At 34.8% G+C, this 23,973-nt stretch overlaps 2 protein-coding genes across 5 annotated transcripts in view; one reads left to right on the top strand and one right to left on the bottom strand.

Moving 5' to 3' along the window:
* LOC123525263 (zinc finger protein 79-like) overlaps positions 1 to 23,973 on the top strand; it is a 65,634-nt gene that overhangs the window by 16,824 nt on the left and 24,837 nt on the right. The window contains exons 7-9 of one of the 4 annotated variants that reach the window (XR_008366667.1): positions 724 to 2,760; positions 7,424 to 7,567; positions 20,261 to 20,275. The gene's annotated coding sequence lies outside the window, so the exon portion shown is untranslated. Of the gene's footprint in view, positions 1 to 723; positions 2,761 to 7,423; positions 7,574 to 12,572; positions 12,629 to 20,260; positions 20,276 to 23,973 lie in introns of those variants that run through there. The other 3 variants (XM_045304171.2, XR_008366668.1, XM_053521149.1) reach the window with 3 other exon arrangements.
* Positions 13,835 to 23,515, bottom strand: LOC123525302 (mitochondrial amidoxime-reducing component 1-like). The gene is made up of 7 exons (XM_045304245.2): positions 23,187 to 23,515; positions 22,288 to 22,461; positions 21,378 to 21,552; positions 20,740 to 20,880; positions 20,167 to 20,231; positions 15,287 to 15,361; positions 13,835 to 14,314 (listed from the first exon to the last, which is right to left on the bottom strand). Exons 1-7 carry the CDS (start codon positions 23,387 to 23,389, stop codon positions 14,200 to 14,202), a joined length of 948 nt encoding a protein of 315 aa, XP_045160180.2. The 5' UTR covers positions 23,390 to 23,515; the 3' UTR covers positions 13,835 to 14,199.

The following is a 23,973-nucleotide window of genomic DNA, read 5'->3' as shown; positions in this document are numbered from 1 at the left end:
AGAACCTTAAGTTCGAAAAACATGTTGTACGCAGTTTTCTTGAATTCTAGTTGGCCAATCGTTCATGTACCTTGCCCATCTGGTCATACAGTCACTGGATGATTCTACAATAACTCTGTACTGGAGAAAGTGAAAATGTTTTACAATCAAAAACGTCCAAGCAAAGGATGGTCACAGTCAATCATATACACGACAATGCCTCCTCTCATAAGTGCGAGGTTAAGTCTTTTTTTTGCTTCTGAAAATGTGGAAGTTGTAAACCATCCGCCGCCTTATTCACCTGACCTGAGTCCATGTGACTTTTTATTTCCAAGTGTTAAAAAAATGCTTCAGTTCTCTTTGCAGCGTCATTTATCAGTGTCTCAAACAGATACTAAAATAAGACTATTTATCTGCTTTTTGCGATTGGGTAAAAAGGTTATAAAAATGTGTTTCGGTAAAATGGGAATACTTTGAAGATTTGTAATAAAAATAATTTTGATAAAACGTAGCACTTAATAAATCCGAACCTAATGACGGAACTTTTTGCAGGAGCTGACTTGACCGAAATGTTACGAACAATGGAAGTGCTTATAACTATTTCTAAGTTCTTTAAACTATTTTATCAGACACTTTTGTTAATATTCACATACACATTAGCGTTTTCACGTACTACTGAAGGACTTGAATGACCAGTGATAAATATCTACGAAGCACTTGCTACCAATTCTGTTTACCTTTCAGGCCAAGATTGCTGAGGATGACGAAGAATACGAGAAAACTTTAGTTTGTGCCATATGGCTAGGCATTGTAGCTCTGGCTTTTGATCTTGTGTTTATTATAGGATTGGTTATACTCATTACGATGTAATTTTTTAAGAGAGTTATCTTTCTGTGGATAAATCGCTTATTGGCGGACACTGTATGGGTAGCAATGTTTCCTATGAAAGAATTATGAACATTTCACTTTTACAGACTTTGGATTAGTTGACTACCTGTTAAAGGCAATGACCTTCAAATTGCAAGACGACAAAAGAAAAGAGAAAAGTGTAGATATCAGGAAATTATTGCTGTATTTGAAGGTTTTGAACCTTATTTATTGACGGATAGAACCACTTGCGAACCAGCTGTTTTTGCCATTTTCTATTCAAAACTGGACAGTGCCTGAAACGGATTACCGGAGGTAAACTGCGTAAACATTTTTAGCGTTATAGTGAACTGTCGTCAAGTACGAATTTCTACGTGGTGCACTGGACAAAAAGGAAGAAAATGTTTTATTGCCAAGGCAGTCCGGTTTCGACTTCCTACTCGGACATGTTTTTTTTTTTGTAGATTTCACAATTTTTAAGATCGATTAGAAACAAAAACTCATGTTAATGTACTTTACAACTGACATTATTCATATTGTGTTGTAACAGTTATATATATATCTGTTATGCTACTCAGTTCCTCTCTGAAAAGTAGGACGTTTCTTCTGAATGTTTGTCGATTGGAGAGGCTTTATATTTTCGTTTCCGCTTTTTAAAAGAACATACATTTTATCCTGTAATTTAGTTGTGGTGTTGTCCACTTCAGACTTGAAGCTGGCTGTTACGAGAACCTCCCCATGTCAAATTTGCACAAAATCTGTTTAAAATGAGGTGCATGTAACACTATATTTTCATTGTTATGCTTTTGAAAATGTAAGACTGAAATTTATAGCGAAAGCTCTTTAGATTAAACCTGATTTTAGTCCATTCACAAATTACGAAAAAATGTTTTTATTTTCTCCAACGATGATATTGTTAACTTATTAACTTAAAAGTTACTGCAAAAAACTGTTACAGATTGCTGCAATAAAGGTAAAACATTTTGTATCAGTAGGTAATTTAGAATTTTATCCTTTTTATTATTGTTTAGCGATAGGTTTACTTAGTACTCAGTAGCCACTGAAAGTTTCTTTCATTTGTACTGATATAATAGTAATAGATGGAGGAATAAGTTTTAAAGTAACTTATGTTAGTTCTTAATGAATTTGATTTGATAAGAGAACTGGCAGTATGTTCACACAAAAATTTCAGTCTCACCTGAGTTTGATAAACTGTCAGTCGTATCTAAACTGCATGTTAAAAATAGAATGTTTAGGTTGTATTTTCAAGAGACAATTCATATTATTTAACTGAAAGGTAATCTTGAAGTTCTAGTAAAATTTCCTGTCAAATTTCAGTCTGATTTTTCTCTTACCAGTCGTTTAGTCAGTCCAAATGTTAATTTTGTTTCTTATTTAAATGTGTAGCTAACATTTTACCCAATCGAAGTTAGCATTAGTTTCTGACTATGTAATGTGTAGAGTAGATATGATGTTGAATTTTAGGGACATTTGTCTCAATATATATCTGAGTTGTGACATAAACACCATCTTAATGTTTTACTTATTGTCACTTACAATTCATTGAATTAAGAATTTTATATATGTATGCATGTTACTATTTGTACTATGACCAGCCTCAAATAAATGAATAGCCATGTAATATAAGTAGTTGACGTGATTATATAGGCCAATTGATTGTCAACAAAATCAAATTATCGAGATTTCACTGTAGTATGGATGTGTAATCAAAATAGATTACAATCAATTAATCATTGTAACAAGCAATTGTATTGCACACGTGCCTATATTAATGTCGACATACTTAACACGCTCATAAACAAGGAAGTTCCATTATTTCGTATATAATATTATACTTTCGCAAATATTATTATAATTGTGCAAGTGCTTGATAACCAGACGCCATCATGTCAGGTAAATATTTTTTTTGAACTGTCAAGGAATTGTTAATTTAGAACTAAACAGTAACAGTACTGTTACATTTAAACTAATTAAGAAAATTGCATGCCTTTATAAACATCTACTCAGTAGGATTGCCGTTAAGTGGCACGCTGTACAATATAGCATTTTATAAATGCAGAAATAATAATTTGCTATGAATTTGACATTCAGTGACATAAAAGCTAATAAGATATTTTCCGCAAATAGTTTTTCAAATATTTTCGAATTCAGAGGCGTAGAGAACAGGGTTTTGCAAATGAAAATTCTTCAGTTTGCTTCTGTAATGCTTTGCAGATTACGTTGCTCACTGATATTTTTCCTCAAGTTATAACTGAAATTTTAGTAAGTTGCAAATTTTGATAATGTAATGATATGATGTTTCCCAAACCTAAAAGCACCTCTCCAAAATAAAATTAACAGACTTACCTTTTTTTCAAGTAGTCAGCAAATCTGATATACATATAGTTTTGTGCTATTTACAGAAATCCGACAGCACATAAGAAGCACGTGCAAAATGTACGATAAGATAATTCTGGTCTAACTGAGGTAGCATGATCAACATACAAGTATCATAATCATGAATAATAAATTGAAATTAGATGCCTATGAAATGCATCTACTCATTGTGTTCAGAAAGTCGACCAACCATAATACGGAGCCTCCGTGGCCGAGTGGGTGGTTTATGTTTCTGACTTCGAATTACTTGCCCCTAACCTATATGGGTTCGTGCCTCACTCGGGGCGTTGAATTCTTCATGTGAGGAAGCCAACCAGCTGGCTTACGGTAGATCGGTGGTTCTACCCAGGTACCCGCTGTTAATGAAATAATACAAGGAGGGGCACAAAAAAGAGCCATAATACTGTCACCTGTCGCTTTAGTCACGAATGCGGGTAGTTGAATAAGCCGGACATGGATTTAACAACGCTTCGATCTGTAATATTACGATTTTTAAAAGGTTCCAACTTATTATGATAATAGTTTGGGTAAACAAAAAATGTCGAAAACGACAGGACGAAAAGGCACAAAGTAAAACATGTCATACCTATATGTGTAACTGAAGGCCTGTATCCGGAATGATATGTTATTCTCTTTTTTTTCCAGAGCCAACCACTGTGGTATGTGCTTTTCATTTATGTAGATATTTAATGGGATTAAGGTGACTGTTTATGTTAAATACAAACAATTCCTTTAACGATGTAAATAAAACAAATAGGATTGACTCGGGTAAGTTGTTTTAGTAAGTATTTCTATGATTTAATATTTATAGCAAAAGAGTGTTTTAACACTAATTATGCACGATGGGCGGTTATACGTCGGGCGTAATAATTTCACGAGGGCACAACCCGAGTGAAATTATTTGTATGACGTATTACCGCCAGAGTGTATAAATACTGTTAAAAAACTCTTTTGCTATAAATTATTTCGATTCTAATATGCCCTTAATCTAAAACAGTAGATAAAATATAGTAGCGCTCTTTCTTGGCCGCAACAAAAACATTGACGTCACCGCACGTTAACGTGACGTCATTCCAGCGTATAACTGTATGAGCATATCGAGGTTAAATATAAAGTTTTATTTTTAAGGCAGTTTATCTCCAGTACCCGTTACAAACGCTTTTCAATTTTGAATGGAAAAATAGGAAAAGCAATTAATTCTAATGTGTTTCTATAAGCTTACAAAATCACATCTCGAATACTGGGATCCCAGGTTTAATATACATGTAATTTTTTTTAACTTCTTCTTTCAAAATGTTGAAAGCAAGGCTCTGATCTCAATAGCCTGTCCCCAGACGTATGTTCTGTACAGGACCATATAATGTATGTTCTTCAGGTAAAAGGAAAAGCAAAGCAAATGTTGTTAATGTGTTTATCATTCGACGCAGCCCAGAAGGCGGCGTCGGGTATATGGGATACACTTTTATTTCGGACCCTGTAGAGATGATAATGAATGGTTTCGGAGTGATAAACTGAACACAGTGAATAGTTTCTAAAAGGATCAACGATATTGCACAATAGATTTTAGTGAATAAACAAAATATGGCAAAAAGAAAATATAAAAAATGTATGTAATGCAATTTATTATGTGATTTAAAACAATGATATCTGTCTTTCCTCTCTTTATTTGTAGAACAGAAAATACTTTTTTATTTACAATTTCGTCAAAATGTTGATCCGATTTATTGATAAGGGAGGTTACTCTGTAAGTCAAGTTTTCTATTCTGATCTTAGCATGACCTACTTACCTATCTCATTTTCTATAAATGGAACACACCGCAAATGTACCATACTGCAACGCGTGAATCGCCTGGACAAGGGAGCGTTCATGTATTTTACAGTAAACTTCGAAGAGAATATTAAAAAATAAAAATACGGAAAATTACAATTTGCCTGCATAAAATTCCTTGAAAAAAAAAACGTATTAACAAACTAAATAAAGGAATAAATAAGCATATATATGTTGAAATGAACGAAGAAAGTGCCACTGTTAACTTATTTTCAACCTTAAACATTTTATCTTATTTTCTTTGTTGATAGGTACACTGATGTAATTTCAGAATGCGTACATTTTTGCAAATTCCTATTTCTATTTGTTTTTGATTTGTTTGTTTTTTTTTTCTTTCTTTTTTTCTGCTTATGTGTCATATACTCATTTATTACAGATATACACTGTCAACTAAGGTGTGCAATAGGCTAAAGAGCATTTGGCTGAATTTGTCAGTGACAAGTTAATACTTCGTTAAATGTGGTTAGATCGAAATATCAAAAGCCTATCAAAGCATCAGTGCCTTTAAAATAGAATTCCTTGTTGAATTTATATTTTCATTGATTTTGTATGACTAGGAAGTTGCTGTGATTGTAATATATCTTGTTACTTGCTTCTTTTTTCTTTTTTTTTTTTACTTTAATAGATAGTTTTTGTACCTGTCCATTCCTGACTTAAAAAACACCCATTTTCATCGACATATTTTCTACACTTTGGCAGTGGGTTATTATGCTTATTATTTCTTGTAATATTAGATTTGTATCTAGACACTTACATATTCCTAGTAAGCTTACGGTTCAACGAGGACTTCAAGTTTATCGTTCGTCCGAAAAAAAAATGAATTCTATGATATTCCAAGAGTATATAAGAAAGATTCATGCTTTGTGATTAGGAGCAATATAGAGATTATTCATGTTATATCATTCTTTTCTTGGACAAAATTTTTGGTTGTTTTGGCAACGGAAACAGTAAAATGCTGTGTATAATCTGCATTCTGAAATCTATAATGTAGGTGACTAAGGTCCATGAAACTTCATCAGTAAATAGAAAACACTCATTACATTACATAATAATAAAAATAATGGTTTCTGTGAACCACAACTTTGAAATAATTGTCTTTCAACATGTCCTCATTTCCCAACAAACTGCATTCCTGTGAAACTTCATACACACGCTCCTGCATATAAGAACTTTTCACAGGTGCTGACCTTAGTTAGTGAAATAATTACTTTAGTTTTGTATGTAAAGGGACCACCTACTCGCAATGTCAATGTCATTGAAAGTAGAGGATTTATATTGCATGGTAATACTTTTCCATCATGTTTATTCTTCATTATTTAAACAGTTTATAACATATATTGTTTTATGTGCTAATGTTGGTAACTTGTAGCTAGTCAGACTAATAAAGTAATGATTAGGTGATTTCTCATATTGCAATAAATGTACTTCAGACACAACACATGGCGGCGTCTTTAATGCTTGCATAAATGAATTTCCTTGTTTATTTCTGAAGTATCTTTTGCGCATAACCCAACACACCTACATTATGGTGGCTGATTTCTGCCATTTCGTGTTGTCGTGTCGGCGGGGCGAAAATACGACAACACGAAAACACGAAAACTCGACAAAAACCTAATTTGTCGAGTTTTCGTGTTGTCGTGTCGGCGGGGCGAAAACACAACAAATTTTACGTGAAAACTCGACGTTTAAAGGGCGCCGACACGACAGATTTATCTGTCGAGTTTTCGTGTTGGCGGGTATAAATATGTCGTTTCGGCGCCCTTTATTTGTCGCGTTTTCGTGTCGGCGGGACGAAAACACGACAACACGAAAACTCGACAAATTAGGTATTTGTCGTGTTGTCGTGTTTTCGCGCCGCTGACACGAAAACACGACAAATACCTTCGTGTTTTCGTGTCGGCGGGGTGGAAACACGACAATACGAAAACTCGACAAATTAGAGGCGAAAACACGACAACACGAAAACTTGACAAATTAGGTATTACATGAAATGACAGAAATCAGCCACCATACTACATTCTAAACAATTTCGTGTTAAGATGAAATACTCTCTAGATCTTAGTGTAACGCATTAACTTCAAACATGTGATTATATGTGCTTAATTTGTCTTTCATGTACAAAGTAGATTAAATCAAAACCATTACCAAAGAACGCGAGGGGTTTTGAACATCATCTCATCTCATGTACAGAATTATTCAAAAGTCTGATTATCATTTCTCTTAGTTGGATTCTGTACTTCCAAACATTTAATTCTCTACAGAAAGAGTATTGTACACACGTTTCTGTTTTTTCGACAACCATTAAAGTTGTATGTTTTTTTATTATTATTGTTATTATTATTTGAAATCCAGGTTGTAACACAGCCGGCCCCCAGATCCGTGAGACCCACTCAACGTCCTCATCTTACTTTGAAACAGGCGGAGGTGTTGGCTTGGATTTCATGCTGCTTATTTTGCTGGCCAATCGGAATCTATGCTATAATATATGTAAACAAGGTATAACTTTGATTTTTTGACGTCAGATGACATTTAACATCAGTACCCGAGATGTTTAGGTGGCGGTTCTATCATTACTTGTCCGCCATAAAAGCTTTATGTTAAAGGAAGGATGAATACTTCACTCATGTGACAGATTTAACGGTATTCCTTTCTAAATAAAGCTGGGATTGTCTAGAGGTTAAGGTGTCGGCCGCTCAATCCGGGGGTCGTGGGTTCGAGCCACACTGGGGTCACGACCAGGACTTCTCATATGACACCAGTACTGGATTTTCCAAGAAGCGGACTCGAGAGTGGTTAAAAAAAACTTAAAACTTTCATCACAATCGAGCTAAAATAAATTAGTATAAACTAAATAAAGCTGGAAATATGTCATATTGCCTGTTTGGTTAATAGAAATAAAAGATTGGTCAGATATAATATACACACGTTTAAAAGAGTGTCCGGTGCAATGCACCAGCTAATTATATATGTACTGCATCTTAAACGCTTTCATAGACTCGAAACCTTCCATGTATCAGAGCTTCCTTGGACAGTGGTAGATTAATAACTATTGCCTTTCTGCTTTGCTTTTAAGCCAAGATTGCCAAGGATGACGAAGAATATGAAAAGTATTTAGTTTGTGCTACATGGCTTGGCTTCATAACATTAGCTTTCGACGTGCTCATAATTATGTTCATACTTACAGTCCCTATCACAGTGCATATTCCAAAACGTTTCATGAAATAATTAACAGTAGTTTCGAGCTCGTGGCGATCACAATTCAGTTTTTTCTTCATTTAGTTAAGTCTAAATGCGTTTACTAGTAATTAACATAAGCCTCGGAACTTTGATTTCTGCATATATATAGAATATATAGAAAAAATGTACATCTCTCTATTTCATTTAATAAAACACCATAACTTTAATACGCACGAGCACCTTTCCCGCCAAAATTAAACACTGCGAGCATACCTACTTATGTTTGTTTGCGACAACAGCAAACGACATTTGGGTAAACGGTGGGTACATTGTACCTCAAGTCGCAGATAACGTGAGATTCGGAGCTCTCTCTCTCTCCTCTCTCTCTCTCTCTCTCTCTCTACACCGCCCCCCCCCCCACCCCAATTCTCTCTCTCTCTCTCTCTCTCTCTCTCTCTCTCTCTCTCTCTCTCTCTCTGTTGTTTTTGTTTGTTTGTTTTGGGTTTAACTCCGTTTTTCTACAGTATTTTAGTTATTTAACGGTGGGCAGTTAACCTAACCAGTATTCCTGGATTCTGTACCAGTACCAACCTGTTCATCGCAAGTAACTGCCAACTTCCCTACATGAAACAGTGGTGAAGGACGAATGATTTCAGACACACTGTCTTTTATCGAATCGTCTCGGAGAACATACGGCCCACCTGAGGATCGAACTCACGACCTCGCGATCCGTAGATCGGCACTCTCCCTATTGAGCTTAGCTTGCGGGTCCTCTCTGTTGGATTCAGTGTTATATTTAACATGGGCACATGATGACTGGGTGTCTAGAAGTATAACCCGTTGACGTCTGTCTGAGAGATAACTTCGAAACTAACAGAGCAAAGATCCAGTAATACTTGCATGTTCTAGTTTGAATAGAAGCCCTTTGTGCCATACTTTGTCGAAGGCTTTACTTATGTCGATGAAGACGACACAAAGTTCCAGCACATTGTCAAGAGCTTTGCAAAGTGTGTCGTAAATGAAAACAAGTTGACTGACAGTAGAGTAACCAGGAAAAAACAGGACTGTGCTGTAGTTATAAAGTTGATTATCTTGAAGATGGTTGAAGACATGCTTAAATGCCAGTCGTTTGAACAACTTTCCAGTTGTATTTAAAAGAGAAATTGGTCGATAGTTACTTGGAAGTGATGCATCACCTTTCGTGTAAATAACAGTTAGTTACACGGGCCTTTTTCCAAATATACGGCTGTGTACAAGTTTGTAAAGATGCATTGAATAATTTACAAAGAGGAAAGGACAGCTCTTGGGAAATTTCAAATAGGTGTTTGTTACTGATACCATCTGGCATTGCTGCTTTCTCAACTTGTATTGATTTGAGGACATCTTCGATTTCGACTGTGTGCAGTAATAGATCGGATAAAAAGGACAAGGAGCTGGGACGACCAATGTCAGGTGCTTCTCTATTGCCGTCGTCAATATTCCTCTGTTGTACAAAGCAATCGTTAAGACTAGCCTTATCGGAGTATGTTGTTTGGTTGGTGTTAAAGTCTTGAAGACGGGGAATGTTATTCTTATTTGGTTTAGACATAAAAGCTCTAAGAGTTTTCTATCAGTCCTAAGACGATAGAGAAGCACGCTTGAGTTTGTCAGAAATGTTAAGAAAGTAATTCGATTTGGCCTTGCGTATTAATATTGTATTAATATTTGGCCTTGCATTTAATATTGTTTCGTTTTGAACTGTTCTGCATTTTTGCCAATGACATTGTGTTAGGGTTCTTTTGGCCTATATATATCGCCGTTTGCGTTTACTTATGTTTCTCCTTATGTCATTTATAATCCAAGGTACATCAAGGGGTCTTACTTTAATAATCTTGTTAGGAACGTTCTAAGATGTAAGGTCAGATATGTTTGTTATTATATATTGGCATATCTGTTGACATCTACATCAATACAGTTATCCCATGTATGATTTTTAACAGAATCTCGCAAGCTATCATAGTCACCGCTGTCGTATTCCAAAAGATAATAGGTAAGGGTAGATTTCTCGGAAGCACAGAGCACCACAAAAACAGCCTCAGAGATACGCATTTGAAAAGTAGGCCCACAACAAAAAGAAGCTGTAACGGAAAAATATTATAGACGGGTTGCTTCAAAAATCCAACAAGTACATTTTAATTTGATGCAAAATATAGAAAAAGTGGGGAGGAAGGTGTAGGGGGTAGAAAATTGGGGGGGGGGGGGGGGGGGGGGGGGGCTGAAGAAGGAAGTGGAAAAAGGATGAATATTCAAAAGGGAATGCTACGTTCCTTAATCACAGTTACCCTACAACGTAAACCACAGCAGCGCAGACACTCGTGTACAAAAGACACACACGCACACACACACACACGGCGCACGCACACACAAACACACATAACTAACTTACAGAGATAAACAGACAAGTAAGATATAGAAACCGTTTGACATACAGATCGTCGATACCAGTGAATGTGTTATTACACTTCTCTTTCTGTCATCATTTGATAAGACGCCCCCGCCCCTGTTACTGTTTCATTACGCTTCTCTTTCTCTTCCTGTCATTATTTGATGAGACACCCATTGACATGCACCGTGCCGCTGTGTCTCTATAACAATTATACTTTCTGATATAGTACCATTGAAACTTATAGAATTGACATATTGTATCCTTACAAAAAATACAATTATTGTGGTACATGTACATCTAAACTATCTGTTGTTTACAGACCTACAGAAACCTATTATTTGAAAAAGAGCCAGTATTGCACATATAAAATTTGGACACGCACTATTTACTGGCAAGCTTCAACTTCTCTCCTATCTGAAGAAAGACAAAAAGGAGTTTTTACAGACTTGCAATCTTTATAACGATATACAGATGTTAAACAAAGATGATCTAAATCTATGTTCTCTAAATATTAGACTTACAAAGTCTGTTGAGATCAAATAGTCTGTAATAATATTAATTTCTTCACACTGACACTAAATTATTTTCTCAGAAAAACATTTTCTCTCTAGGCTCATCTCAACGTTAGAGACAGAGGCAAGAGATATTGTAAATTTTTTTAGAAAGTGGTATCAGAGAGGATTGATTTTATGGCCAGGTGCTTTACATTCAATGACTCTAACGACTGATGCCAGTCTATCTAAATATGTAATACAATCCAAATGAACTAAGAGATCCCCGGACATTCATCAGATGAGAACAAGACTACATATGAACACATAGCAAGGTCACTTCCAGCGGGTCATTTCTTTCAGAAAGATGTTAATAGCTACTACTTATTTTTAACCAAACTTATGATAGCTGAACTTGTCATCTTTATAGTTCTTTTTAGATAAGTTGGTTTACCTGCAAAAGTTTAAACATCTATTTCATGAGTTTAGATATTTAAAATAAATTTTCTGACTTGCCACAAGTAATAATGTATTCCTATCATCCTCTAGGAACATCACCATTCATATTTATGTAATTGTTTTACTAAATACTATTATCCTTTTAAACATGGTCAAAACCATATGGTTGTAATTAACCTATCAGACTTACTTGACATTGCAGTTAGTGGCATGTTTACATCTTTTTGACCATTTCCTTAGGAATGGCCTAACATAACGAAAGGGCGAAGCGTTACTTGGCATTTATATTTTTCAACACAGCAAAATTGCATAGAATTATTACCGAATGAATGTATGTGTCAAACTATTTTAAAACCACTCAAGCAATTTCGCCGGAGATGATAAAAAAGTTTTTTTTAACCATAAAGATGAAACTATTTATGCCGCTGGTGGCCATGTTTTCTTGACAATCAATATGGCTTAAAGGAATTCAGTGCAGGTAACCTAAGAGATTTTTCTGTGAAGTCATTTTTACATCGGACCTTCAGGTTTTTTTCTAAAAGTTGCTGCTGAATAGAGGAAACTAGCCCTGCCCCACGTCAGCTATATTTAAACGAATCAACATGTTTTTCTTAAACTTTGTAGAGAGTCACCCAAGGTACATTTCTGTGCAATAAGCTGCTGTTTCAGAGAATCGTTTTCGAGTTTTCATCACAGCCATAGAGACAATTAGCCCGCCAACTGGCGGCGATGTTTTTTTAACTTGAAGGAATTTGGTAGATAGTCACCCCAAAACTATTGCTGTGAAATTTTCTCGTCTGGCAATTCAGCATTCTTCCAACTTAGATGCAGCTCAACGCACTCATGGCTGTCTATAAACACCGGAGAATGTGAAAGTCGGATACGGAATAATACATGTGCATAAGTTTCTGACCACTTCATTAATTTAAAAAAGTCTTACTTTTTTCAGGCCAAGATTGCTGATGACAACGAAGCGTTTGAGAGAAATTTAGTCTGTACCACGTGGTAAGGCATTACTCAAGATCTCGACCTTACTTAAAATGTATAGTGCTTTGAAGAATTGCGGGTTAAAGGGATGAAATATACTTATTCAGGTTGTCCAAACACCTATCTCATATATGAGCAGTTAAAATAATATTTCCTTCAATGACTTGTCTAATGTTTCGATCCAATATTTGCATTGACTGGAGAGAGCAATTTGTCAAGAAAACTTCAATAAAAAGGGGGATAAGTGTGTTAAAATTCAAGTAGGAGTAATGGGAGTTGATGACATAAACTTCTGTTATTACCTGAATGATGGATGTGACGTTTTAACATTATATCTATAATGCTTAAAACCATGTTTATTGTACTGTTTGAAAAACCTTAATCAAAACTTCTAAGTTAAAAAGTGGCATACAAAATTTACATCTGGAAATTCTGCAGATACAATTACGAATCTTGTCAAACTAATATACACTAACATTCTCAAAAAGTACACCATGTTTCAGTCGAATATCTTATGTAATTAAGATTCTACTTTAGTTTAAAAGAGGCACAACTCTAGCAATTCTAAAGACAGACTTATGCATCTTGTCACACTTATGCACATTGCCAATATGAGCCAGTACAGCAAATTTCATTTAAATATCTTAGGCAATGAAAAACTTATCGGTCTTTATAAAAGTTTTAACCAAGATTTCTAAGTTAAAAGAGGCATGGTTCTGGAAACATTGCATTTACAGGTACACAACTTGTCACACCAATGAATATTACTAGTATAGCAAGTTTCAATTATCTTAAGTAATAAAGAAGATATTGGACTTTATAAAAAACTTTCACAAACACAGACGCCGACACCGGGGTGAATGCAACAGCCCTCCTTATTATTCAAATAGTCGGCTTAAAACGGACTCTCATTTTTATAGATCGTATGCATGTCATTTTTGTCAGCTCATATTTACAGAATTATCGACCATCTCATTTATATATAAAAGATATACATCAAGAGTGTACGTGATCATTTAAAGAAATATGAAAATCCTACGGTAACAGAAATTTACTGATTTTATCCAATATTTGTAATAAAGACAAGTTTTTTAACATTACTGGGATATTTTGTAAAACGTTTTACGTCGATAACCCTTACTGCGAGGACTTTTTTTTATCGTACTCGAGAACCAAACAATCCCTCGGAATTAAACAGATGTCATAACACGAAAAAAAAACACATGCGTTATCCCTACATTTATTAGTGTGTGGTATTTTAATCTTATTCGCAGTGCAGTTTATACACACAAACAAGTCTATTTCATGTTCACATAGTTACTGTTCAGTTCGCAACAATTATATGTTTTAGGGACTTGTAAGTTTACTTGTGTCCCAACTTAAATACTGCGTTTATGTTGTGGCATTGCTTCTATAATACTTGTCAGTGCAATTTAAGCTGCCTTTGGACCATATGAGGTCTAATGTCCATATCATAAGAAAACCTGTCACAGAAAAAATGAACTGATACAAAATATAGAAGTAATTACAATATATATTGAAACAGCAGGAAAACATTTCAGCAACATTAGGATCTTTCTATCCCATGTTCATTTTCTGATGACGTACACTGGGTCTCCAATCTTGATCTCCCCCTCCGCCTCGACCGCTGTATGTATTCCCATCACAGGTTTGAATGAACCATAAGGTTCCATACATCGAAATCTGAAGTGGTTTAATACAGTTTGAAAGTTTAGTTTCAGATAAATACAATTATGTAGTTTTGATGTTAGCAAAATCTGTAACCATACTCTTAAAGAAGTATTTGAGCCGCGCCATGGGAAAACCAACATAGTGCGTTTGCGACCAGCATGGATCCCGCTAATAATTTCTCTAACTGCAATAGGCTTTAAAAGCGCATGTATCCTGACCAGACTGCGCGGATACGCAGGCTGGTCTGGATCCATGCTGGTCGCAAAACCACTATGTTGGTTTTCTCATGGCGCGGCTCAATTTTTATCATTTGAAGCTCTTAACGCAGCTAGTATGCCAGGGGATCGGTAACTGTGAGTACAAATATACCGTTATGTGCAAACAAATCCACAAAATGATGTTAAAATTATCAAAAATGTTCGAAACGGAAAAACTCATTACGTTAAGAATACTAAAGCCAGTTTATTTTCTTTAAAGTTTCCTTATAAAATAGTCGCATCTGTCTTCATGGGTATTTTATGTGTGTTCTTTAACTTAACTGGAAGCGAAAATAGAATAGCAATTTCCGTACATTTTCACGAAATTTCGGTACACCGGTACTTTCGGTACATGATTAAATACTAACGTGTTGGTAGTGGTGGTCACGTTCTATCTTCATTTGCCTTTTGATTTGTTATTCTTGTGATTTAAGCAGTTTGATTTGTATAAAACTTGTCAGGGATACCCAAGCTATTCAGTATTGTAATTCTGGGTGATATGAAGAGCACCATGTTGTAGGACTCAAATAAATATAATGTGTTGCGTTTGTTAATGCTTATCATACTATCAATATCACTACACTAGCTAAAAGGCTTTATAATATTATAACTAATTATGGCAGCCAGAATATGCATTTAAACAAATAAATATGAAAAGTGATTTTTCGCTTTTGCTCAACGAATTATTATGGATAAGAGAACCTAAAATGTATACAGTAGGATTTACTTTTTCATTTCTGTCAGCGGTTGATTTTCCTTATCCCTTGATCCAGTGTCAGGATTGATGGTAACTATTTGGCACCTAAGAAATTATATCAAACACACATGTGAACACTTAAAACACTTAAAAAGATATGACATAAAAGATTACAAACAAGACATATACTGATAAGCATTTAGACCAACATAAAATTTCAAAAATAACTAAAACCTAGCAAATACGTCTGTGAAACTTGGCAAGTTTACACGCAAACCACAACAAATATGCATGTAGCCCACGGCAAATAAATATGCTGAAAAATTACATTTGACTGTACAACTATACCTTTCGACCATGACAAACAGACATGCAAAACAACTACATTTACACAACTTTGCCTTTAGCACATGGTTAACAGACATGCAAAGCAAGTACATTTAGACCATGGCAAATAGACCTGCAAAACAATTATATATTTATAACTATGCCTTTAGACACCATTACATCTATGTCTTAAAATCACACGACGGGACAAATAGACATGAATAAGCGCTAAAACATTGTCAGTTAACAAGCAAATTCGATGAACCTGGCAAAAAAATATATCCGGCAAAAAATTAAGGATGTTACTAAGGAGCAAATAATTTCATTAGTCAAAATAAATTTAACAGAAAATGAATGCTTATTTTTGTTTCGGTGGTGTGTGTGTGTGTGTGTGTGGGGGGGGGGGGGGGGGGGGGGGGGGGGTACCGGGTGAGGGTACATAACATCACATGTGGATTATAAATACTGATGGAAATTAAAATGAAAAAAACAAAACAAAAAAACAAGAAATCACAGAGTGATCTTGGCGCCCACCATTGAGCCATTTTTTAATGTTCCAAATTTCAGGACTAATATAAAAATATCTAATATTAGAGATACACTAAAAATTAATACAAAAAAGTGTCTTACGGACACATGTGACCACAGAAAAATGTATTTACTTTTTACGTAGGACTAATAATAAGAAAGTTAGAAAAATACCTAAAATATTGAAAATCTAAAAATAGAAAATAGAATTTCTAAAAATAGACTAATTCTTGGAATTTAAGGGGAAGTAACTCAGTACAAAAGCTAACAAGAGAGATGACACCATAAATGAGTTATATGCATTCTTTTCTTATTACGGAAACAGAGAATGCACATATAATTATTTATTTTATAACTAATGATTAAACCCATACCCTAAACAAGAGAGATGACATCATTAATGAGTTATATGCAATTATTATTTTTTTATTATGGAAACAAAGAATGCACATATAATTACTTATATTATAACTAATAATTAAAGCCAGAAATTTCAGTACTAAACAAATTAATCATCAATCTACTAGGGTAGTCCATTCACTGCTGAGTTGTAATAAGAAAATAATGGACAAAATTGAATGATTATCTCATTAGCGTCTGCAGACTTTATGACCAGTCTACAGGTAAGGCCACAAAAAACCAATTAACTACTTGGAGGGCCACTGGATATAAAATAATATTAGAAATCAAAATAAACAAAGGGCCATAACTCATTAAAAAATTGTTGAACCAGTCTGATTTTCAGGGGGACACAACTAGGGTACCAAAACATCATTCTGACAAAGTTTGGTCAAAATCCGCCCAGTAGTTTCTGAGGAGATGCGATAACTAGAAATTGTTAACGGACGGACGGGATGACGGATGGACGGACTGACGGACGGACGGACCACGGACGCAGAGAGATTTGAATAGCCCACCATCTAATGATGGTGGGCTAAAAATTGGTGGAGGGGGGGTGCATGATCGGGGTGGTGGGCATGATTGGGTGGAGGAGTGAGGCGGGGGAACGGTACAACCTTGCATGTTGATAAATATTCATGGAAGGTTTGAAAAAAAATAATAAAAAGGAATAAAAAAATTATTATAAAAAATTTAGGGAGGGGGGAGGGGTGTGACCAAGGCAAGGTGGTGACCAGATGTGGGTACACAGCTTCACATGTTTATAATAAATGTTCACGGAAAAGAATGAAAGAAGTTTAATGAAATTCTACCAATTAGTTGGTTTGTTATGTACAAATCTGTAGATTTTTAAACAATTAAAGGGCAATAACTCTAAGGAAAATTTACCAATAAAAAAAATGACAGGCATCATCGAAGTATGTTGGTTCATATTTATTTCAAGTTTCATGAAATTCTACCAGCTTGTTACTGAGAAATGGCTGCAGACATATGGGAAAATTAGACCCATCGTGAAAATCACCACAAAAGCCGATAATACGTTTGGCCAGGTAAATCGGCTGTCGAGACTGTTCGCTAGTTTTCGGCCTACTCCGTATTTCAGGCCGATGTCTAACCCTTCTTCGCCAATGTACCGTTACATTAATACTTTTGATCATATGGATTTAGGGATATTGTTAAGCCTAATTTACAGTGATTGCAAAGATAGATTAGAAAATAGAAACCTAAATGGCTGTTGGTGGTTTAATCAGAATACCATTTATAACGGTATTCTCAACAAACACATTATTATAAAACCAAACAATGACTTTCCAAAAGTAATTTCTGCTTTCTTACAATCAGATGGAAACTCGCTTTTATAACACTTTCTTTGATGTTCATGATAAAGAAATAAAATAACTGCACATTTATTATTATGTCGTGAGCGGTGTCCAACTAGCTTAGAATTTTATGCCAGCTCGAAGATCGAAATTCAACTTCATAACTTATCGAATTTTGATCCTAAGCTACACCTGAAGATTGAAAAACGTCAAATTGCAAAACAGCTTTTTATTTCGGGACAGCTCAATGATCGAAATTAATAATATTCCAAAAACCAAATTTCGATCTCGTATTGAATGAACAGCCTGTTCCAAGATTGATATTGAAATGAAAAAGTCAAATATCGAGCAAGCAGTTAGTGTCGAGCCATCTCGAAAATCGTACTTCAAATTTTGAAAAGCTGAATTTCAGTATAATACTGAAACTGCGATCTGCTCAAGATTCAAAGATTAAAAATCGTGCAATATCGGATATATAGAAATTCAAGTTTTTATGCCCCCGGCATCTACTGATGCGGGAGGCATATAGTGATTGTCCTGTCCGTCCGTTAGTTCGTCCGTCCGTCCGTCCATCCGTTCGATGTTAACCAAATGGGACCGTTTCGTCTAGCATCAATGCCCCTTACTAGAATGGCTTGATACTAATGCAGATGTAACCTGTGACCATTCCTCGTCTTCAGACATCACCTGACCTCAGTTTGACCTTGACCTTGAACTTGACCTCGTTTTGGACTTAGGTTGCTTTGTATCGACAAGGATGCCACCGGGAACACAGCTCCTTGTTAAAAATCTAAATAGATTATTCTCGGTATTATATTTCAAGCATGCTCGAATTTTTAAAGCAATCGAATTTAAAACTGGTATTGAATGTGAAGCTATCTTTTAAACAGCCAGCTTCCGGGAAAACCCAGTACTGGTGTCATATGAGAAGTCATGGTCGTGACCCCTTTCACGGATGCTCGAACCCACGACCCCTGGGTTGAACGGCCGACACATTATTCACTGGACGACCGCTCCCCTAAAAATATTTGAATTTCGGTCATCCTGCTGGATCTAATTTCAATTCTGCCTCGAAATTCGACGAATTCTTTTTATTTTAATTTCGATTTCCTAGTCTGTGCGAAATTCATTGTAAGCGAAATTCAACATCATCCTTTCAAAATTTGAATTTTGATTCTCTACTTCTAACTTGCCCAAAAATGCCGCCTAAAATTTCAACGTTTCTTTTTTAAATTTTGAACTTCGATCCTCGAGCTGTTTAAAATTGACTATTGGCTGTAAACAAATCATATTATGGAGCGTCCACTAATTTATAAATCCGTACATGTGTGCTGTTTAGCGGGTGAGAAGATATCAGTCTTTACCGTTAAGGAGCTTAAATTCCGTAAGAATTGACGGAAACATACGAGAATGTTCGAGTCTTTCCGATAAGGAAAACAAACCTATACTCATCTGCAAAATGCTTAAAAAAGACCATTTTCTTCTTCACCTAGAAAACTGAAATTAGTATGAAACAATAGCTAAATGAATATAGATTACTAAGTCGTTTGCAAAGGTCTTTAAGCACACATAAGACTCTATTTATTCTTTGTTAAACAGAAGAAATTTCAGCAAATTATCCATATTTTACTATATTTCTAATTGTAGATAGACAGACATAAAGTATACGCAAATAAGACCATTTTCTTTTAAATTCATTCTTAAAATAAAATATTCATAAGAAAGACAATGCATTGAATATTATCACATCGTTTGCAAAGCTAAAATACCTATAATACTTTTTCCATGAATTTAAATAAAGTAAAGGGTTCCTTCTTTGCGCTATATAAAATATTTTCACTCGTGTGAAAAATCGATGGGTCTAATTTTCCCATATGCGTGGATTTTTCATTAAATCAAGGGCAATAACTCTAAGGGAAATTGACCAATCAATAAAAAAAAAACTTGACGGGCATCATCGCAGTATGTTGGTTCATGTTTATTTCAAGTTTCATGAAATTCTACCTGTTAGTTACTGAGAAATGGCTGCGGACGGACAACGCCATTTCAATACCCCCTCCCGATTTCATCGGCGGGGGATAATAATTAATAATGAGATAAAGCAATGCAGCATTGCTGATAAAAATAAAACGAAGATTGTTAGAAAAAAAGACCATACTTTTTAAAATATAGCAAAAACATGTATTGCGACATAACTATACTCTTAATTCACAGAATACAGCTTCATAGTTCTGGAACGTGTTTTACAACCTTGAATATGCATCCGTTATGAAATTAGGAATATTACATATTATTTTTAATTTTCCTTATTAATGTAAAATAGTTTTAAAGCCTTACCTTGTACATTTATCCACAAATCGTGTTGCAGCCTTGTCACCAATGTATACATTCTGCCATGATTCCTAAAATGTATATATTTACTTGATTATAGTTATGAACAGCATAATGAATATGAAGAAGAACATAATGATAGACATGGTGTGAAACATGATGATGAGTATGATTGGAAATATGATGATAAATATGATGATGAACATGATGATGAACATGATGTGAAACATTATGATGAATATGATTGGATATGATGATAAATATGGTGATGAAAATGAAGATAAGTAATGCACCATGACGGAAAGCACTGTGTTACCACTGAAGTTTATGAGTAAAACAAAATAATCTTCTTTCCGCCAGCATTGGCTTTCTTAGCATAAAAGTTGTTCAAAAACACGACATTTGAAAATCTGGTCCGAGTACAGAAGATTTAAGCGATGAAGACTCGGGTTTCAAATGAATCAGACGTGTAATTGATTGGCTTTTACTGCACAGATTACTTTTGTCTTTCTTCTGTACATGCAGCTAACGATTAAATAATTAATATTATATGATATGCGCAACGTTTTTGGCAATTACTTCGTCAAATGGTTGGCTTCCTTCGATCATCAGATTTGGTCTGAACTGTAAAGGTGAAACTGGCTTCTCTAACCGTTTGTTCAGAGTGTCCATTGATGACTCACTCATTATCATACATGTCACGAAATCTTGGAACGCTACCTGCAATAAAAATATACTTGTTTATATATATTATAAATATTAATCATCCGCGCATTTTAACGGTATATGCAGATACAGAAATAACTTCAAGTTCCATAAAAGTAAATGATGCAAACCATCAATATACAACTGTTTGTGCATTTAATTTCTGGAGAAAGAAGTACTTAAACGATCACTTGCAAGATCTGCTCTAAGAAAAGAAATGCAAATATCAATATGCTCTTTTCAAATATCAATATATCACCATTCTTATCCTCGAGTTTTCAAATTTGTCCCGACCGGATTATATAAAGAGTTTCCTTTATCAAGTAGGTCACAGACAAACAGTGATTAAGCTCAACATCAAGTCCTCTCAGATCATCCGTAAATGTATAACTGAAGAAATATGATATTCTGCATATACATGTATATGTGCGGTCAGGTTTCAATGCCGTGATGCAAGATATATGAGCGTGTAGTTTACGTAAAAGTTAATACTGTTAATTGTGACCATTAACCTCATCATGCTGTTGGATCAGTGTCGGCCAATCTTTCGAAACCTTGTGGGAAAGGCGTTTCTCGACTGTTGGTGCCGAGTGGTGTAATCTTAAATTGTCCTTCCCCAAGACTTTGGATAGCCATGCAGCAGCCTTGTCACCACAATCTATAGCTGACTGGGGTAATTCCTTCACACTAGCAGGTAGGATAAAGATATTATGTATTTGATACATTTTCGAAAGAATAAATCCGGTTATGCGCAATAATAATTTTATTTAGGGTGAAAACATTATATGTTTAGTATTTCTTTGACATAAACAGACGAAAAATAATTATGTCAATTGTATTTCTTTCAGCCTAAGGATAACGGCATTTTGTGAACACTATCTAGTAGTATAGAATCATATTTTGCTATTTTTGGATTCACTTACAACAATAATGAAACATCTGTTTCTTCTTTTTTTATATATAATTTCTCTCTAACATGTTGACTGATCTCTATCAAGCTTGCAAGGTTAAAAGTCCATGAGGTTTTAAATTTTATGTTAGGAAGATAAAGATATTGTCCAAATAGAGAATATGGCTAGAAAAGTACTAAACCCGCCCTCCTGCTGGGAGGGCGGGGGTAATCAAACAATAATACTCTCTGGTATGTGCCAATGACAAATATTATTTGAGAAAGGAATTATCGGAAATGGGACAAAATGTATATTTATATTCAAAAGAAAACAATATTGCAGTCACATTTAAAAAAAAAGGGATATTCATGTTAAGATCAGCAACGCCTTCGGAATAAAAATATGAAACTTTGCTCAATTTTGCGATTTCTTAAATTCTCGGCATTTATTTGTATTTATCATGGTCAAAACTGATGTTTTACTAAAATATCAGTAACTGCTAGAAATACGTTTGTATGAATGTACCACTTACAAAACAGTGACGATATTTTCTTCGTTGATTTCTGGAGTTATTGGTAACAAAAGTGGTTCCACGTTAGGCGCATCCAGTCGAAGGTTGTCCCCCTCAATACTAGTCCGTATAAGCGTTAACTGTGGTATAAAGCCCAAGTTTTGTCTTTGTCCATTTTTAGTAACAACCCAGTGCCTTAAATTTGAGAAAATGTTTCGTGAATGTTGCAAGTTGAATAATCGATGTATTTTTGCCATGATTTAAGTTTTCAGATACTTCAGTCGGGTCATTCTTGTCAGCAGACTGCCAGAATGATAGATTTCATCTCATTAGACTGAAAATAATCTTACCCATACAGAAGACTGAACACTTATTAACTGTAACAAACGGTATTGCGCAAAATCCCAACATAACCCTCGTTTCGAACTTGAACGAAAGTGGGTACAGTATTGATTTTAAGCCTCGTGTGCCATTGTAGTTGTTTCCCTTTACACTAAAATATCGATAAACCTGCAAACTGGCAAATTTCACGCTCTAATTATTGAACTGTGTAAACATAACAACATTTAGCTTAGCAAAAGGTTCCTTCTAGAGCATATACAATATTCTGTCTTTTAAGAAAATCTGTTTTAGCATCATGTTACAGATGTTTAATAACTCTGTTTGGTTACTTTATGTGCATTCTTAATTATTTTGAAAAAATATGTTGACCGATGTTTTACACGTGCATTTATTTATGGAAGTAGAAGTTGATATTGATAAATGCCGGTGCTTATGAAGCATAGTAATAACAAATAACATAATAACAAATTAAAAAGTTTCTTTTGTGTAATTGTAACACTGTTAAATTTTTGAAATTATTTTACTTACTATGACATATACATGTATCATAATAGTTCGCAAACATGGATAAAGCTTACCTGTCGCTCAATCCCTGTATCATCAATCCGTGTTTGGTTAGCTTAACATGTGTAACGTTCTGCAGTTCTCGCGCGGATTTTAGCGGAAACACGTTTATTCGTGATATTTTCCCAACATACTGTTTTTGCCTTGCACTAGCTATCCATGTTAATGCAGAAGCTTTAAAAGTTGCTCCGACACCTAACGCTATCAACACGTCCATTTCTTTATGCTCTATTTTCAATCTAGTTGGACATGTCAAAATGTTCAAATAGCTGCGTTATCTTTATTCACAAAGATGAAGGTGGCAGTTAGGTCAAACTAACTACCGACGCTAATATGTAGACACTCAACTTGTGTGTGACTTCAAATGTTGTTAAACCTATAAAGTACGTCTATGCATGATTAATTCTAAATACATTTTAACAGAGACAGATCAATAAAACATGATACATTGTTGAAAATTAAAAGAAAATACACAGCTTTTTCAATATTTTCACTTTCAGTGGAGGTAATAATAAAATCTTATAAAAGACAATAAAATATATATTTCCGACAAAAAGCTGCATGGCTCCTTTTTGTCATCATACAGATCATATCAGATCAATGTGATTTCATGTAAATATTAAACATTATAATTCAAACCGCCTAAACATAGTGTGCTAATTAGGTATTTTATAATTTCGATGTAATATATATTTAAGGTATTAGGTCACTAATAGAGAACCTCCTTTTTGAAGAGTATTTAATTCCTACTATAAACCTACTTTTACTGCAATTCTTAGCGGGGCGTAGGTTCAAGCCCTA

The sequence above is a fragment of the Mercenaria mercenaria genome, chromosome 1 (assembly GCF_021730395.1).
Source record: "Mercenaria mercenaria strain notata chromosome 1, MADL_Memer_1, whole genome shotgun sequence".
In the NCBI taxonomy this organism is placed as follows: domain Eukaryota; kingdom Metazoa; phylum Mollusca; class Bivalvia; order Venerida; family Veneridae; genus Mercenaria; species Mercenaria mercenaria.
Note: the sequence above shows the minus strand (reverse complement) of the source record. Positions and strands in the feature narration are given on the sequence as shown.

What these genes read in the sequence shown, in the direction of transcription:
- LOC123525302 (XM_045304245.2), bottom strand. Translation starts at nt 23,389, where the DNA reads ATGGACGTGTTGATAGCGTTAGGTGTCGGAGCAACTTTTAAAGCTTCT. An exon ending in GAAAATATCGTCACTGTTTT is followed by an intron (nt 21,553 to 22,287) that starts GTAAGTGGTACA and finishes CCTACCTGCTAG; the next exon opens with TGTGAAGGAATTACCCCAGT. An exon ending in CCGCTGACAGAAATGAAAAA is followed by an intron (nt 14,315 to 15,286) that starts GTAAATCCTACT and finishes AAACCACTTCAG; the next exon opens with ATTTCGATGTATGGAACCTT.